This window comes from Xyrauchen texanus, chromosome 9 (genome assembly GCF_025860055.1).
Source record: "Xyrauchen texanus isolate HMW12.3.18 chromosome 9, RBS_HiC_50CHRs, whole genome shotgun sequence".
Lineage (NCBI taxonomy): Eukaryota > Metazoa > Chordata > Actinopteri > Cypriniformes > Catostomidae > Xyrauchen > Xyrauchen texanus.
Genome location: NC_068284.1, coordinates 24,239,104 through 24,258,552, shown reverse-complemented (window position 1 = coordinate 24,258,552; position 19,449 = coordinate 24,239,104). Strand labels below are relative to the sequence as shown.

At 37.7% G+C, this 19,449-nt stretch overlaps 1 protein-coding gene across 1 annotated transcript in view; it reads right to left on the bottom strand.

The window, feature by feature from the left end:
• Window positions 1-19,449, bottom strand: part of LOC127648830 (TRAF2 and NCK-interacting protein kinase-like) — a 156,332-nt gene that overhangs the window by 55,671 nt on the left and 81,212 nt on the right. The window contains 4 exon segments of the mRNA XM_052133604.1: window positions 2,948-3,002; window positions 5,391-5,521; window positions 8,659-8,749; window positions 9,296-9,406. Of these exon segments, the coding sequence (XP_051989564.1) occupies window positions 2,948-3,002; window positions 5,391-5,521; window positions 8,659-8,749; window positions 9,296-9,406 (388 nt within the window).

Genomic DNA, 19,449 nt, shown 5'->3' with positions numbered 1-19,449 from the left:
AATGTACAGCCGTGGCCAAAAGTATTGGCAGTGACATCAATTGTGTGTTTTGCAAAGTTTGCTGAATCAGTATTTGTAAATTATTTTTTTTACATGTTTCTATGGTGCACTGGAAAACAATGATAAGAGTTTCATAAGTTTGAAAGGCTTTTATTGGCAAAAGCATTCAATATATGCAAAAAGTCAATATTTAAAGTGTTGACCCTTGTTCTTCATAACCTCTGCAATTAGCTCTGGCATGCTGGATATCAGCTTCTGGGCCAAATCCTGATGGATCCATTCTTGACTTATTAGTACTCGGATTTGATCACAATTTGTGGGTTTCTTTTTGAGGATTGACCACAGGTTCTCAATAGGATTAAGAGCCAGGGATTTGCCTGGCCACGGATCCAAAATTTCAATGTAATGATCTACGAGCCACTTCATTATAAATTTTGCCTTGTGACATGGTGCTCCATTAAACTGTAAAGTGTACGAATCATCACCAAATTGCTCCTGGATCGTTGGGAGAAGTTGCTCTTGCAGGACGTTTTGATATCATTCTTTATTCATGACAGTGTTTTTGGGCAGAATTGTGAGACAGCCCACTCCCTTGGATGAAAAGCAACCCCACACATGGATGGTCTCAGGATGCTTCACTGTTGGCACAACACAGGACTCAATTGTAGCGTTCACCTTTTGTTCTCCAGACTATTGATTTTCTAGATGTTCCAAATAGGGCTAGGCGATAAAACGATATCGATTTATATCGCAATAAAGAAAATCCACGATAATCTTTTGTGGAATTTTCGATATTTACTGCGTGTCGCTAAAACACAAACAGTTCGGCTTTCTCAGGCTGCGTTTCCACTGGGGCGGACGAAATCCGCTCAAAGGTGCTCACAGCGCTAGGAGAGACCTTGCTCTGCACCACTGCCAATCCTACGATCTACCTTGCGAGCATGACGCTCGGCTTTCATAGGAATTAATTCAAAACGCTCTCAGCTTTGCTCACAACGCACCAGTGGTAACGTAGGGTCAGACTGGATGAACTTGCTAATGCTAGCTGCCTTGCTAACAATTAGGTTACATCGGACACCGGATTGATTCCATCCGCACCGCAAGACTTCATGACAACGGTTGCGCCCTCTCATCATCTCTAGTGAAGACTAGTCTCTCACTTTAATGAACATATACAAATGTTGTTTTTTTTTTACATTTTTTAAAAACATTTTCTAAATTTTCTCTCGGGACACCCCTGACCACATTAAGCATCATTCCACAGTTACAAGGGCTTCTATGCCCCATACTTGGGTATCTGAATCTAAAGAAATATAAAAAATATTTCATTTTAAATGTAAAAATATTCCAACAAATACTGGACTTCTGTCACTATGCTTCAGAACAGTCAGATGATCTTTTAACATTCATTTTCATTTGATAAACGGTAAAAGATGGTAAAATTGGTAAAAGATCCCACAGGCCCCACTACTTTGGGCATCTCTGGACCCCTTGTGCAGTTTTGTAGAGACTATTTTGACTGTTTAGAATAAATCTTTTCTTCTTGTCTTCCGTCAACTTTGAAATAAAAAAATAAAAAAAGTGCAATGTGTAAATGTATATTGTGATAAATATCGATATCGAACAATATGAAAAAGATTATCATAACAATTTTGGCCATATCACCTAGCTCTAGTCCCAAACAGTCGGAAGGGGCTTCATCAGAGAAAATAACTTTGCACCAGTCTTCTGCTGTCCAATCCTTGTACTTCCTGCAGAATTTAAGTCTGTCCTTGATGTTTTTCTTGGAGTGGCTTCTTTGCTGCCCTTCTTGACACCACGCCATTGACCAAAAGTCTTCGCCTCACTGTGCATTCAGATGCACTCACACCAACCTGCTGCCAATATTGAGCAAGCTCTGCACTGGTGGTGACACGATTCCGTCAGGAGGAGACGGTCCTGTCGCTTGTTGGACACTCTGGGATATCCTGAAGATTTCTTTACTGCAGTTGAACCTCTCTCCTTGAAGTTCTTGATGATCCGGTAAATTCTTTCAGGTGCAATATTCTTTCCAGCAATTTCGTTGCATGTGAGGCCATTTTGATGCAAAGCGATGATGGCTGCACATCTTTCTTTAGAGGCAACCATTGGTAACAAGAACACAATGATTGGAAGCACCTCTTCCCTCCTTTCATACCAATCAGTCAATCTCTTATAATCCAATCAGAATGATAGAGTGATTTCACCTGACAGTACTCATTCACACTTTATCAGGTGCTGCTGATATGATTAGTGAAATTATGTTAGCTGGTCATTTAGTGTCAGGGCCAAAAAAATAAAAAATTTGGGTTTTTGTGATAAAGTAAAATGTTTTGGCCAATGAAGCTTTTTGCAATTATTTAAAATGCATCTGATCACTCTGCACAATAATCTAGAAACAATGTGAATCAACACCACAACAACTGAAGCAGAAAACTTTGCGAAACACACAATTTATGTCACTGCCAATGCTTTTGGCCACGGGTGTAGACTACTAGAATGACATACATTTATAAAATTATCAAGGAAATAAAAACAAAAATGACTGATAAAAACAGACCACTTTACACATTTTTGTTTGAAAACTTTACTACTGGAACGGATATTGATTATAGGTAGTGTAGACTTTGACTGGGATAGAAATGCCAATGGAGAATAAAATAAATGAAACTAATAAAACTAAATGTATTCATATTATAAAAAGAACAATAGATGTAATACATTTTCATAAAAATATAACCATAATAAGAAAAAGTGCAAAGATGTGAAATTTTATATATTTTAAAACATTACTCAAAATATCGGGGGTGATTCAAATTAGGTTAGGTTTAGCTGACAAAAATGTTTGGGAACCCCTGCCTTAGTCAATATCATAATGAGTCTTTGAGATAAACAGGGATATACAAAGCAGTGAAGGGCTGTTACTTACGCGGGGCTCCTTCAGCCATCTCAATGGCTGTGATTCCTAACGACCACAGATCACTCTGTAACACAATGTGAAACGAGACTTGACACAAATAGCACATATAAAACGTAGATTGAAAACAACATTTTGTGCTATAATTAAAACATTTACACACCTGGAAAATGTCAAATGAGAGCATAGTATCAGCTTTATCTGTCTGGACGAGTGTAATCCCAATATAATATTTATAAATATTTTATAATGTTTTTACAAACAGTTTTACTTGTTATTTAAAAACAAATGTAACCCATTAGTGCCCAGATTTTTCCCCAAAGTTGTCTTTATTAGAATTCTTTGCATAATCTTTCCTATGGACATACTTTTGGCCTTTTTCATGTTAAGAAAACACCTTAGTTACCAGTGGGAATCAAGTATATTATAGTTTTGGGTTAATCATTTAGTTTTAATTTTAATTTAGTTTTCAATTTCAAATGATTATGTTGTTTATATCTTTTTTGTGCTATATTTCTTTCAAATAAATTCCCCTAGGTTTGATATTTTGTTATACAAAGCAAGACATTCATGCATTTTTTTTGTGTGTCATATGAGTCCAAATACTTTTTGGGGCCACTTCAAAGGCAAACTGATATGATAGTAATATAAATGCAATGCAGCATCATCTTGATATTCAATATGGGGATTAAAACCACTGCACATAACATTTTATACAGAAATAAAAGCACTCTTTCACTTTACATTTGTCTGAGCTTTTAGCTAGACCAGGGTTACATTTTTAAACATGCAATGAAACTGACTAGAGCCTAACGGTAGAAAGGGAAACAGGTCACTATGTCTTTGGACAGGAAGGGGAGGGTGGTCTCACTGCAGTTGTTTAGCTGTGTGTCCTGATATTGTGACATTATCAACACAGCCAGCTGTGGCACAGATCACTACATTAGCGTGAGTGATTTGTGGATAATGGTAGCTAAATTGCTTCCAAGGAGGGTTTATTTGATTTTGATTGCACATGCTCACGTGTATTAAGTAAACTGAGGACCTGTGATCAATACTCTCCACTTTGCAAAATCACTTCAGACTAATTTGAAACGAAGAAAAGTGCTTTTGTTTTGTGTGTCCGCAGCAGTCACCTCCTGAATACATTTATGAGTGTGTGTTTTCTCAAGAAAACAAAGTAACATTATAGATTACTACATTAAGACCACCCGGCATATCAAACGTTATAGATTATTTCTTCAGTAAAGATGGGCTACCATACTCTAAATGTTGATTCATTTCAGTTTTCAAAGGATGTTTTAGTGTGTTTCAACCAATATTTTGCTAAAATGTGAATATGCCAGCTTAATTACTTCATGTTTGTTAGCATTGCTGAAGTTTGTCAATTCATCAAAAACTTTAAGAAATATATTTTCGATTTTATCCAAGCTTCAGAAATAAGACTGTTGCTCTGTTTATTGCTTGTAGGTGTCTGCATTATAAATTGCAGTGAAGTGGTTTAAATTTGCATTTCCATATTTACAACCAAAACTTAGACCCAACTTCAACTAAATTCTTTAAAGTGTCTTGAAGCACTAAAATGCACTTTGAGATGTTAGCAATATAAATCTCCACTTTCACATGTAATTTTGGTTTTTTTTATTATTATTTTTGGCAATACACATTCTTCATGCATATCACAACCTACTGGTCAGAGAGGAGAATTATAGTAGAAAAAGGACCTAAATATTGATCTGTTTCTCTGCCACACCAATCATATTGCTTCTAACGATATAGGTGTAACCACTGGAAGAATATGGATTACTTTTATGATCCTTTATATGCTTTTTGGACTTTCAAAGTTCTGTCCACCATTCACTTGCATTGTATGGACCTAAAGAGCAGAGAAATTCTTCTAAAAATCTTTGTGTCCAGCTGAATGAGAATGAGTAAATGATTAGGGTATTTTCCTTTTTGGGTGAACTATTCATTTAAGACTACATTACACAAATTAATGTAATTTTTATGAATCAGAACAGGTAGAAACAGCACAGTTGCATTTTTAAAAAGGTAAACATCAGCAGCACCTTTATATTATTCATGAGATGGGCACTTTTTCAGTCAATGAAAAACACTATTTGGAAATATGCGTTTGCATGGTCCAAAGTAAAAAACTACAGTAGTTACATGTTTTCACCTGTAATATATTTAAAGCCACAGGCTCTCCATCAAATACATGAAATGTCTGTGTGCATTTCTTGTGGGAGAGTTTCTAGAATTACAGACAGATGTACCATAATGCTTTTCAGCTTTCCACACCTACCCTTTTCAAAATAGTGGTAAGAATTGACCCGTGCTGAAATAGGCTCTTTCATGGGATTTTAAGCAGAGATTGAAATTCTTATAGTGTGACGTGTAAAGTACCCCGATCATGAGAGATGAAACCTCAAGAGCATGAGACAGGAGAGCTCACCTTATAGTCATAAGTAGCTTCAGGGTTCTCATCACATGCAATGACTTCTGGTGCCATCCAATAAGGTGTGCCGATAAAAGTGTTCCTGCGGCTCACAGTGCGGTCCAGTTGTGCACTCACACCAAAGTCCACTGGGGTTCAAATAAATATTGGAAAGAAAATCAGACTGATCAGTGTTAAATCAGTTGCTGAGACTGGAAACAATGTACAACCACCATGACAGATCCCAGACACACAGTATGCTACCAGACAATTGCCTCACCATATGCTAATCAAGAAATATATTCAATAATCAAGAAAGTTCATATAGAGTAACTTTCCTATTAGACACAATATGGCCAGTTATTTTGTCTATTATTTTGTCGATTTTCTATTAGCAAACATGTTGTCAAGAGTGATAGTGACTTTCAGAAAATTGTTGGATTACATAGTCTAGTCAAACTAGTGACGCTAACACAAAGAATGAAAGCGAATTTATAAGTGATGAATAACTGAGGAGAATCAAATAGTTGTACATGCAAGAGTCTGAAATTAAATGTAATTTGCCTCTTCTCACGGTGCACATGAAAACATATCATATAAACAATTTAATCAGACTAGAAATAGCAAAGAGATAAATAAACAGAAGGATCAGAAAATGACTTGCACTCTACAACAAAAGTAATATTTTTACTTGTATTATTATTATTATTCTCTCTCTATCAAATTCAAATGAGCTTTATTGGCCTGACTGTATACAGTATACAATGTTGCCAAAGCATTGAGTAAAACACATTACAAACATAAAAACAACATCAAAAAACATGTAGGGCTATATACAATAAATGAACAATAAAGACAAATTACAAAGTAAAATACAGAGAGCAATGAGGAAGGGAGGGAAAAAAGTATATTAAAATATCAGTTTGAATAGAGCTGTAATATGATGAGGGGTCAGTCTCTCTCCCTCATGTGATGACAGGACGACATGCGCTGCCAGCTGAACACACTCTACTTTCTCTCCCATAAGATACAGTTTGTCAAGGTTTTGAAGTCATTTATGTCCTGGAATTCAGGTAGAATATGAGCTATTTGTGTAAAGTGTGTTTCTAATGCTCCCTCTCTCTATATAGTTTAGAAACACATGCTGCACGTGGAGGATTTTATTGATGAGAACTCTTTGAAGTATAAAAAGTTCTCAACTTTTTCAAATTGTAATTTTTTACATTATTAATGTCCTGACTATACATTGTGATCAGTTGAATGTCACTTTGGTGAATAAAAGTACCAATTTCTTTCCATAAGAGCAAAATCTGTACATTATTCCAAACTTGTGACCACCAGTGTGTGTGTATATTTATATATATATATATATATATATATATATACATACATACACACACACACACACACACACACACATACACACACACACACACACACACACACACACACACACATACACACATTCTTTTTTGCAGAGTTTGTTTATATATATAACAAACTCAGAAAAAAATTAATGTCCTCTCACTTTCAACTGCTTTTATTTTCGGCTAAATAAACCTCACCCTCCGATCCAACTGGTCCCAGACGTGCTCAATGGGATTGAGATCCGGGCTCTTCGCTTGCCATGGCAGAACCCTGACATTCCTGTCTTGCAGGAAATCATGCACAGAATGAGTAGTATGGCTGGTGTCATTGTCATGCTGGAGGGTCATGTCATGATGAACCTGCAGGAAGGGTACCACATGAGGGAGGAGGATGTCTTCCCTGTAACACACAGCGTTGAGATTGCCTGCAATGACAACAAGCTCAGTCCGATGATGCTGTGACACACCGTCCCAGACCATAATGGACCCTTCACCTCCAAATCGATCCCACTCCAGAGTACAGGCCTCTGTGTAACGTTCATTCCTTCGATGATAAACAAAAGTCTGACCATCACCCCTAGTGAGACAAAACCGTGACTTGTCAGTTAAGAGGACTTTTCACCAGTCCTGTCTGGTCCAGGGAAGGTGGGTAAAACCCCATAGCCAACATTGTTGCCGGTGATGTCTGGTAAGGACCTGCCTTACAACAGGCAAACGAGCCCTCAGTCCAGCCTCTCTCAGCCTATTGCGGGTAGTCTGAGCACTGATGAAGTGATTGTGCTTTTCCTGTGTAACTCAGGCAGTTGTTGTTGCCATCCTGTACCTGTCCCGCAGGTGTGATATTCAGATGTACCGATCCTGTGCAGGTGTTATTTCACGTGGTCTGCCACTGCGAGGACAATCAGCTGTCCTTCCTGTCTCCCTGTAGCGCTGTCTAAGGCGTCTCCGTACGGACATCGCAATTTATTGCCTTGGCCACATCTGCAGTCCTCATGCCTCCATAAAGCATGCCTAAGGCACGTTCACGCAGATGAGCAGGGACTCTGGGCATCTTTCTATTGGTGTTTTTCAGAGTCAGTAGAAGGGTCTCTTTAGTGTCCTAAGTTTGTATAACTGTGACCTAAATTGCCTACCATCTGTAAGCTGTTCCACAGGTGCATGTTCATTAATTGTTTATGGTTCATTGAAAAAGCATGGAAAACATTGTTTAAACCCTTTCAATAAAGATCTGTAAAGTTATTTGTATTTTTACAAAATTATCTTTAAAAAAAGTGTCCTGAAAAGGGACATATCTTTTATTGCTGAGGCTCATTGTTTTGATTGGTTAGCTCCTGTAGAGCTGGAGAGCTGACTGCCCCCTACTGTCACAGATTCACCAAAACATGAAGGTGGTACATCAAGCTTAATTTGCTCCATTGGTATGGGGGGGCATGATCAATTGTGTTAATTGTTTTTTTTTACACGTTATACTTTATATAATTAATAGCACTCAATTAACGCATAGAATTGACAGACCATTAAACACTTTACTGAAATTTTTTAATTTTACCAGCCCTTTAAACACATCTTGTACCACCATATAAAAGATTTTCTTTTAAAAGATCCCTTTAAAAGCCAAAATTCAAACCATTCAGTCTTTAACATATTTATACAATCTGATAAAGTGGCACCGTCATGAACAGTGATGATCAATTACCCACACTGACTAATTGATTTACTTCTGATCTACCTTCCACTGTCTCATATTCAATCCTGATTTACCTGCAGAGTCTTAAAGGGGGCAGCATTAAAGGACAACAGCACATTAACATTGCCTGGCTGTGCTTCACTGAAGTTTCTTTGTACAGGAGCTGCACTCCACTACTGTGCAGAGTGGGTTTAAAGCAAAGTGCTCCAAGCCTACAGGGCTGTGTTCTTACCTAGTTTAACCTCAGCATTCTCTGTCAGCAACACGTTCTGGCCTTTGATGTCTCTGTGGATGACTTTGTGATGGTGGAGGTGAGTGAGCCCCTAGAGCAGAGAGAAAATGTATTAGAATACAGGCGAAAAGGACACATTAATGGCATAATCCTTCATAAACTAAACGTTGTTAAATAACTAACTATGAATATGTTTCATTAAGTTTGGCAATCAGGGAAAAAATAAAATCATGACATTTTTTGCTTAAAGTGTGCTTGTACCATCTTTTTTTTTTTTTTTAATGCCACTTGGTTTTATATTTCATGTAATGAAATGGCGTTCACACATTTTTACAGTAAGTGTGCCTTATGTGCCAAAAACACTTTTGAGGTCACTGCATTTATGAATAAACACTAGCTAAAAATAGCTTAGTTGGTTGAACTTGTTTCTGTCGGTCAAATCTGATAATTTATGGTCACTAGTTAGTTAGTATAGTTGATCAGCTGGACTACCCGCTGGTAGACCTGGCTTCGATTTAGAACATCTTGATCAAAGATGATTAGGACCTTGGTTAAGACTGTTAGAAACATAAAACATGTGTTGACAACCTTGAAATTATTTTACCAGCAGGGAAGAGAATGAAGGACAGCCACTTACCCTGAGGATCTCTCTGCTGATGTAGGCGGTCCAGTCCTCCCTCAGTGAGTTGCCCTTGGTGTTCTTGATCAGGTCCGTCACTGAGCCTGCGCCGCAGAACTCCATCACCAGCTGTAGAGGAGACAACACAAGTCACTTCCTGTGGGATGCTCCTGCCTGCAAATCAAAACCTTCCTTTGGACTTTCACACACTCCCTTATACTACCAATGCACAATGTGATAAAGCAACAAACAACAGGACATTTCGTAGATCATTTAGTATTTAATTATACAACGCTGAGCTGGGTAGCTCAACCCATTCATTCAAAATGTCATGGACATTGGTCATTGTCCTGATCCTCATAACTGTACATTAAACATAAAATATATGTTCTGATTGGCTTTGATTGTGTCCTTTTGTGCAGCTTTTCACATTCAGTGTGGACAGTCAGAATGTTTGTCGCATTGTGCCTGGTTAGGACACAGTGTTAAATGCTGTCGTCTGCCATATCTACGCTATGTGTATCTGGAACAGGAACACTGAATCTCATATCTGTGCAGATGTCTCATTTGATCTTATTTTTTTTATTTTTTTTATATTATATTATATTAGAGCAACCCATTAAATGGCAAAACAATCACAAAACCAACCAGGACTAACAAACAGCACAAAGGGGACCTGCTTGCTTCAGTCAGGCTGGAGATTTTCCATGGGATTCACAGATTTATGCCCCACTGAGTACTTGGTGGATTTTATTATATATTAAGAGAAAGAGAGAGAAAAGATGGTCCCTTAGATAATTAAAAATACATGATAAATATTGCAGCATTCAATACACACACCCAAGAAGGGGCATTCAAATGAAGGAGATAAATCTTTTTAAAGCATTGCACAACCACAGACTAAGAAAAGGGTGGGGGGAATGAAATGAACAATGAAAACAATGAAAAAAATAATGAGCAAATGACAGAACAAACTAAAGAAAAGTAAAGAATGAATAAACAAATGAACAAAAAGCAATAAAGAACCAAAAAAAGAAGGAAATGAAAACAAATGAAGGAACAAACAAATGAATGAAAGAATGAACAAACGAAACAACAAATGAATGACCTAAACAAGAAACTAATGAATGACAACCGAACAAATGAAAATATGAAACAAAACAAATGATCAAATAAACAACAAATGAAACAAAAAACTAAAAGAACAAATGAGCGAACGATCAAACGAGCGAAATAACAAACAAAAGAAAGAACAAAAGACAAATAAAGAAAGAGTGTGGGATCTGTCCATTGATATGCATGTGCAGGATGCTGTGATGAGTGTAGCAGACAGGAATTAAGGGCTGTCACCACAGTTATGCACTGAAGACTCCAATCCCCTCTCTCTCAGACCCAGTGTTCAATGTTTTATAGGCTGTATCACTCAGGTTTAATTGGACCTGATTTGGCTTCAAGAACAGAACTTGCTGAGGAGCACAGGAGATCAGACAATGTGCAAACGTGCAGAGACTTCACAGCTCTCCATTCACTTTAATATCTGATTTGAATGGCATTTTTATATACAATGTCATTGGAACAGACTTGGAACACCAATCTGATTAGAGGACTGGAGCTAACTGTTTTATAGAGCATAACAGAAAACAGGAGAGAAAAGAAAATGTACTGTAGCTAAAAATTAAATTCGTTTATATTTAAGATTTATATTTTAAGCACTGCCTTTGGCAGCTTTCCAAGATTAGTGCCGCTTTAGCTTGAAAATTGTGGTAAACATGAAATTAAATAATTTTTGTTGAAACCGGGCCATAAAAAAGAAATTGAGTTTGCATGCTGAATATAGCTTGAGGCTTCCTAACAAGTTTGGCAATTCTATTTTGAAAATTGGGAAGATAATTTTTATGATGAAGAATTATTATGAGATCGATAGAAAGAATAGAACCTTGGCCTGGTGGAGACACCATAATAACACTTCAACATTTGTTCACTTTTCTGAACATTTAGGTTGAAGTACGAGACACGCTATTTGGGTTTCTGAACTGTATTTGGGAAACTATTTGAAGAAAAACATTTTCTACAGCTAGGTTTTTATCGGTCACATTAATTTCTACTATTATTGGACTTTGAGAGATAGGGAAATTCCTCTGATGCAGAAGGTGTTATTGCTTTAATACAGATAAGCCAATATAAATTTTTTAAAAAAAGGAGCATGTTAGTTAATCACTGCCCATTAATCTATGCCCTTTTGTTTTCCCAGAAGGAGTCAGTGAACCCTTACAGAGGAAAACAACACTTGTGAAATGTTCTTGTGAAAAGGGCAACTGTCAAATAACCACATTTCCTGGTGGAATAATCTTTGAAAACGTATTTTGAGAAACCTAGGGAAATAATCTCACATTCAAACACCTAAAAAACTTTGTCAAGGTGGCCAGCTTATTTATTTTGATGGCTGTGAGGGATAGAAGCAGAGTCATTCACTTTCATTTGTGTCATAATAAACATGACATCTTCCACAAACAAAGGACTACAATGAAAAAGGGTCAATGACACAATGCTTTTGTTTTTTGTCCAGATCCATTATTAAAAAATATTAGGGCTGTCAATATAACGCGTTAATTCAGTGCGATTAATATTACAAAAAATAACGCGTAAAAATTTTTTACGCAATTAATCGCATGCCCACGGGCAATAATAAGGAAGATTCCTGAGAAATGCAAGCTTGTAGTACCACCTGTTTACTTCTGCTACAGGAATGTAAAGCATTTTAATTTGTATTTGAATGAATATATATAATATATTATTAGTTAAAAAATAAGCAGGGAAATGGTGGGGGTGGCTGTGGCTCAGGTTGTAGAGCGGTTTGTCCACTAATCGCAGTGTTGGCGGTTAGATTCCTGGCCCACACGACTCCACATGCCGAAGTGTCCTTGGCCAAGAGACTGAACCCCAAGTTGCTCCCAATGGCAGGCTAGTGTCTTGCATGGCAGCTCTGCCATCATTGGTGTGTGACTGTGTTTGTGAAAGAGTGAATGAAACGCAGTGTAGTGTAAAGCACTTTAAATACCGCTAAGGTTAAAAAGGCACTATATAAGTGCAGACCATTTAATAATGATAAAAAATATATAAAACAAGGCTCTCATGACTGAATTCTGACATTTTCATGAAAGAACACGTATTGTTCAGGTCAAATGGAGTTACTCTAAAAAAAATACGTCTTTGAGTATATGAGTGACTCAAAAATAATAAACTTACAGGTAGTTGATTATGGCCACTGAAATCATAACACTGGCCCTGAATTAAGTGTAATCTCACTTGTTTTCAAGGTGCAAGGAACATATTTTAAATAGTTCTGTCAGTTGATCAATTTTTTTTTAATCATGATTAAAATCACATAGTTTTTTGTAGTTAATCTCGATTAATAGCAGATTTTAAAAGTGCTGAAATTTTACACTATTTGACACTTTTCTTATCAAAATTAATTCATTTAAATCTTAGGAAACTAAACCAAACAATATGTAGCTATATAATGCTTTATTAACATTTTCCAAACATTATATGTTTCCCAAAGTCTAAATGGGAGTTTGACTAATTGAAAGAACTAGTCTCCACATAGTTTGTATATTCATAGCAATAGGCATTAAATCTCTTAAATCATCCCAACAGTAAATTATCACCTGCCAGTAGACTGTGGCTATCCACTTTCTTATAGCAATCATGAAGCTTCATTTATGATTTGCGTCAGGGTGGCAATGCCAGCATTGAGTGCTGCTTTGAACTCACCATGAAAAACGCTTGCAAACAAAAAGTCTCATTCTGTGTTTTGGTGATAGTTAAGATTTGGTGTGCTTCTGTGGTAAATAAAACCTGCCTTACATAGGCAGAAAAATGCTTGATTTCTATCACAAGTCCCATCTGGGCTTGTTTTGTACATCAAATAGTGTTAAGAGGTCATTTCTCAATCATTCTATCACTGACAGGGAAGCGCTGTCAGAGATACTTTTATTTACAGAGATACTTTTATTTACAGAGATAACAACCTCTGCGGCTATATCATAGGAGAGAGCGTAACAGTCAACTAGAATGTTTATGGGACTGCCGTATCATTCTATTTTATGAAACATTTGTAGTAGAGTTGGGATTCTCTAGTTTGGACTCCGACTCAAGTCAGAGTCACAAGTCCAATTTTAATGGACTTGAACATGTCATGGACTCAGTGGGATGCATTTTTCTCTGACTTCACTCAGGCTCGAGCCTTTGGGACTCAAGTCCATGACATTTGTGATGCAATGAAAAAGCGTTATTGCTTAAGCAGACAGCAACTCTAAACAGATAAATGGCACCTATTTATTATTGACTATTTTCAAATAATTATTAAAAACAATAACCTTGGTTGTAATGAGAATGCAGATTTCACTTTTAGTCTACGTTTGAGTGGAGAGGAAAAAGCAACAAATACTTGAAATGTCAACAGAACGGAATAAGAAGTGTGTTGAAGGACAGTTTTGTCTTCATACACCTAAAGTATATGCTTTCATTCTTAAACAACTTTGAAGTTTGTTCAGCAGAATACTAAACACAAAATGTATATATGAAAAGGCAACAGAGGTGTTTTTGTAATGACAAACTGTTTTCTAAGTTATGAAGTTTAAAATAAGCTTAAAATATTGATGTTGAGATTAAGGTTACAATTTTAATTCAGATTCATTAACAGATTAATTCAGGCTCGAACTCGACTGACAGTTATGGATTTGGACTCAACTCGTACTCGATTGTTTAAAGATTGGGACTTGACTAAAGCTGCGTACACACTGCCAGCGACTTTATCGCTGCAGGTCGCCAGTGGCTGGCGGTGAAGTTGCTAGTGGGTGTTCCCACTACTGGTTGCCTAGTAACGTTTATAAATGACATTCACGGATGTCATTCCATTGCTGTTGACAGCGAATCTCTTTTCTTGCCACTAAAAACAAACATTTTGGAGGGAAAAGACTAAATATAAATGGAATCAGTACATAAAATGCTTTATATCAAAGATGAATGAGAAACAAGGCGTGCTGTTTGCCATAGCGGCTGTTTATCTGCGGCGAAAATGCAAATGTCGATCTGTCTGGGTCCATAAAATCCCTGCGATCTCAGATACACCTTTCCACGCAGTATTTTTCTTTAAAATGTCCTTGTACGTGGGAAGAGACATATCATAGAGCACTGGAAAATTTCTAACAGCAAGAATTAGCCTTTCATCCATCTTTCCGTTACTGCAGGAGAGAGAGAGAGAGAGAGAGAGAGAGAGAGAAGGATCACGTGAGCTCTCCCGTCGTCTCTCCTATTGGCTGTCGCTTCCATTAGTCGCTCCAAAGTTGAACTTTTCTCAACTTTGTTGCGTCGCTGGACACGCCCACATCTAGCGCCAACGGTCGCGACAGCTCGTGTCGCCGGAAGTCGCTGTGCTCGCATTGAAATTGAATGGTATTGAGTCGCTGTCGCGCGCGATGTCGCTGGCAGTGTGTACGCACCTTTAGGCGGACTAAACACTACCTTGCAGGCCCCCTTGGTAGAAGGACTCTGGTGTTGTATTTGAGTTGTATGCAATAGTGTAATGACTCCGGGCAGTCAAATTACATAGGTTCCACTCTTCACACCAGTGTTTATGCTGTATTAACAGTAAATGCGTTAATCGCGATTAAGTAAAATTATTGCATTAAACTTCGCATGCATTACACGTTAATTCTGACAGCTCAAATTTTAATACCTTTTACCTTGACCCTTATTTGTAAACAAATTCTTTAGTAGTTTATTCTATAACTTCAGTATAAATACTATAAACTTTTTTAATAATGCAATTTTTTTTAATCAATCAATTTTGAGGAAGCTTTGAAACTGTTGCTAAAAAACAGTCATGGTACCATTTTGAAAATGAAGTTGGCTATGCATTCATGTATTAGCAAGCGTATCGTTATGCTACACTGTTGAAAAATACAGCTAGTTATTTGGAACAGCAACAATATTTTGAAGGAATATAAAAGACCATATTTAAATTAGCACTGCTACTTATGTCTGTTACTCCGCTAAAATAAACATTTTTGTTGTTTTGGGAAACATCTGCAAAATGTTGTTAGTCAGCTTTGCTGATCCTTCAACCATCTGGTCTAGCCTCCGTCTGATCCTATAATTGGAAGTGGCTTGTTCTTCTCACTCCTCTAATCACTCCACAGCAGAGGGTGTCCTGTCTAGCCATAGGCACTTGAACACATGTTAAGAGATGTCTGCTGGACCATACAACAGCCACTCAAGCTCTGGCTGCCTCTGGAAATGGGCTCCTGTTCAATAAGGCAACACATTATTACATTATTTAGTTATCTGGAATTAAACATTTGCTTTGATGGCAAGTATGCCTTAAGTATTGGCAAGTTTAATCTGGGATAAACCCCACTGAGCAAGTACGGTTAAAGATACTTGGCTCAATCTTGAGGCATAAGCAATTCATAAGCCACTTACAACATACAAATCCACAATGTAACGGGTAAAGGGATGGGCAAGGAGATGGTGGGAACAGGCAGAACGGTCAACAAAATTTTAATGACAGAACTGAATTAAAAAAAAAATAAACACACAGCGGCCGGGTGTGTGTCTCTCTCTAGCCTGAAAGGGCATCTCCGGCTCCCAACACAGAGGCAGAATAATCATGTGCTGCTTGACTTCCCCATTTTTTTATGATTAATAAGAAACTTATCTTCCTGTCTGGGAGGCCATAAACATGGGAGAATAAGATCATTGAGCTTTGTTGAGACCACCATATTTTGGGCTATGGTGCTTCTCTATTAAGACACTGACTCATTTTCACAGACTATCACGCTCAACTGTTAGCCATAATTCAGCCCCAATGTGTTTTCGGCTAGACAGAGAGGTGTTAATAAAGACTGTGTGATGTGGATGTTTCTCTTAGACAGTTAGACCCCAACGTCCATTTTGTACCAGTCTAGCCCTAAATAACATGCATATGGTTCACTGGTTCAATACCAGTTAAGCTCAATTGACAACATTTGTGGCATATTGTTCATTACCAAAAAGTTTTACAAGAAAGTAAGTATTACTTGATTGGAACATGAGAGTGAGAAGGCCAAAGTATACTTCGGGTATGTGTGTTGTGGATCCCTGCACACAGTTTATGTGATGAAAATTGCGTGATCAGCACAGGTACCGCCTAGGTTTTCTTGACTCACGCACGCGATCCGCGTCTGTGCGCATTGTCTGCGCATGCGCTAGGCATTGACAGTATTAAAAGAGTGTCACAAAGCAGTAGTGCGCTTGTGTCGAACTTGTTCCTATTGTATCCTATTGAGAGTGGTGGTGGCGTAGAGGGATAAAGTACATAAATGTTAATCAGAAGGTCGATGGTTCGATCCCCACGGCCACTACCATTGTGTCCTTGAGCAAGGCACTTAACTCCAGGTTTCTCTGGGGGGATTGCCCCTGTAATAACTGCACTTTAAGTCGCTTTGGATAAAAGCATCTGCCAAATGCATAAATGTAATGTGGTTGAAAGGGCCAGGGTGATACGGAACATGCAAAATCTAAGTATACCTGGGCCTTGAAGGTGTACTATCCCTTCAACAGTAGTTAAACAGCCTCGTTTCAGGCTTAAAATCATCCCATCATGCACTATTAATCAATCTGAATAGAACAGGCAAGGTGCTACAAACTAATCTCTATGCAATAGCAAAAAAGGGGAGAAGGAATTTAGAGGCTTTAAGTTTAATTCTGAGTTCACAGCACTAACTGCTGTGTTAAAGCAAATTCAACGAATGTAATCATAAACAGAAAGTGCTGATTCCGAAGCAGCACTGAAGCTCAGAATACCATAAAGAATAGATTCCCTAGAAACCGTGCCCGCCAACTACATAAAGGACAAAATTGAATGTGGCTCTCATTCCAAGAGCTTCATTCTCAATTTCTATGTCTTTTGCTGTGTGATTGGCAGGTCAGAAGGCATATTGAAGTGGATTGTGGCCCTCAGGTCTTGCATCAATGGGAATGTCACCCTTCATATGAAAGGTCTCTCTATTCAAGAGCTGTCACTCTACACTGAGATGTGTCACAAATGCACTTAATTTCCTGCGATGTCTATCTTTATTGGTCGAACGCACCTCCATCTGCGTGCCCCTGCAGACACTGATAAACAAAACAAATTACCCTGCCACTATCTGGTCTGTCCTTTCCTTCAGCTGTGTAAGAGAAGTGAAGTGGAAGGCGAGGAGAAAGAGTTGGTAGGATTTGGAAAGAAGGACTGACTTGTAGAGCAAAAGTAAGAGAAAGAAGTGTTCCAGCCTAGTTCCACAGGTGACTCACTAAACTTCCTCACTACTATGGTGACTAAATATTCATTGACATAAAAAACAGAGATACATCAAAACACATTTGATATACTGTACTATGACTAGATGGATTCATCCATCAGGACTGAGGGTAAGAAATCAGAATATGTAGCCATCAAATACCATGCAGTTTTGGCTACCAACATATACTCCGTTTACTAATGATTTGTATTGCACACAGATAACTAATATTTGGCGTTTATGGAGTTTTGGGTTCCTTACCACAGTCCCCTTTGGCTTGATCACTGGGGGCAGCATGCATGCATACATACATAAACGCATGACATTTTTACACATATATACACACATATACTGTACATATATAAACTCAGGAAAAAAACTGAGTTTCAACTGCTTTTATTTTCAGCAAACTTAACACATGTAAATAGGTGTATGAACATAAATACAAAAATAAATCAACAGCTAAGACAAAAAATGAACAAGTTTCACAGACATGTGACAAACAGAAATGGAATAATGTGTCCCAGAACAAAGTGGGGGTCAAAATCAAAACTCAGTATCTGATGTGATTTTATTGAGTTTATACACACACACACACACACACACACACACACACACACACACACACACACACACACACACACAACACACACACACACAACACACACACACACACACACACACACACAGTCAGAAGTTTACAAGTTGAAGTCATTAAAACTCCTTTTTTTAACCACTCCACAGATTTTATATTAGCAAATTATAGTTTTGGCAAGTCGTTTGGGACATTTACTTTTGTTTACAGACATATTGTTTCACTTTGAATAGACTACCATAATTCCAGTGGGTCAGAAGTTTGCAAACACTAAGTTTAAGCCTTTAAGCAGCTTGGAACATTCCAGAAAATTATGTCAAGCCTTTAGGCAATTAGCCAATTAACTTCTGAATTGGACATGTACCTGTGGATGTATTTGAAGGCCTACCATCAAACTAAGTGCCTCTTTGCTTGACATCTGAAGAAATAAGCCAAGATCTTTTTTTTTTTTTTTAGCAAAATATACCACAGTCAAATTATCTTTGAATACAAACAAGACTTTATTGCTAATCAAAACATGAAAACGAATCGAACACACATAAACATCAAATAGGTCAGTGAGTAAAGTGACAATGTGAAAGAAATTATCAATACAGATAAGATGAACTTTACGGAGTCTGTAGATAATTCCTTATAATTGCCTTGCCATTTCTTTGAGTTTAAATTGATTTGCAATCAGATTACCCAAAGTATTTAAATAATACACCAGCACTTTCAGCAAAAGTCTGGAGATGTACTTGTGTTTTCATTGCGTTTCCTTGTGTTGCTTGGTTCTTGGGCTCCTTGTAGAAAGTTTTGGTGGTTCCGATGATGTTTTGGTTTGTTAAGATCCTGAATAGTTGTTGTCTGTTGCGTTGATTGGTGATGAGGCGTGTCTGTGTGTCGTAGCACAGAGAAGAGAAGGGCTTCCTCGGATCTTGGTGTCCAAGCTTCTGTGGACTTCTACATGGTACGGAAATTGAGAGATGCCGGGGTGAAGCTGCAAGCCACAAGGATAAGAGCGCGGAGGATGCAGAGCTGCAGAGGAAGTGAAGAGTGGAGAAGAAGAGACAAGACTCTACTAGTAGGAAAGTTTTGAGCTGAAAATGGCCGCACCCCAAAGGTGTACTAAGCCAATTAGAAGTGACCGAGTCAGATGGTCACTTTGTCTGTCCTTTTCAAAGTTGATTTACAATCCTTTGTGTAAAGTGTTCCTGACAATTCTCGCTCGAAAAAGTACCTGTTTAATAATTAACTTTTCTATATTGGACACA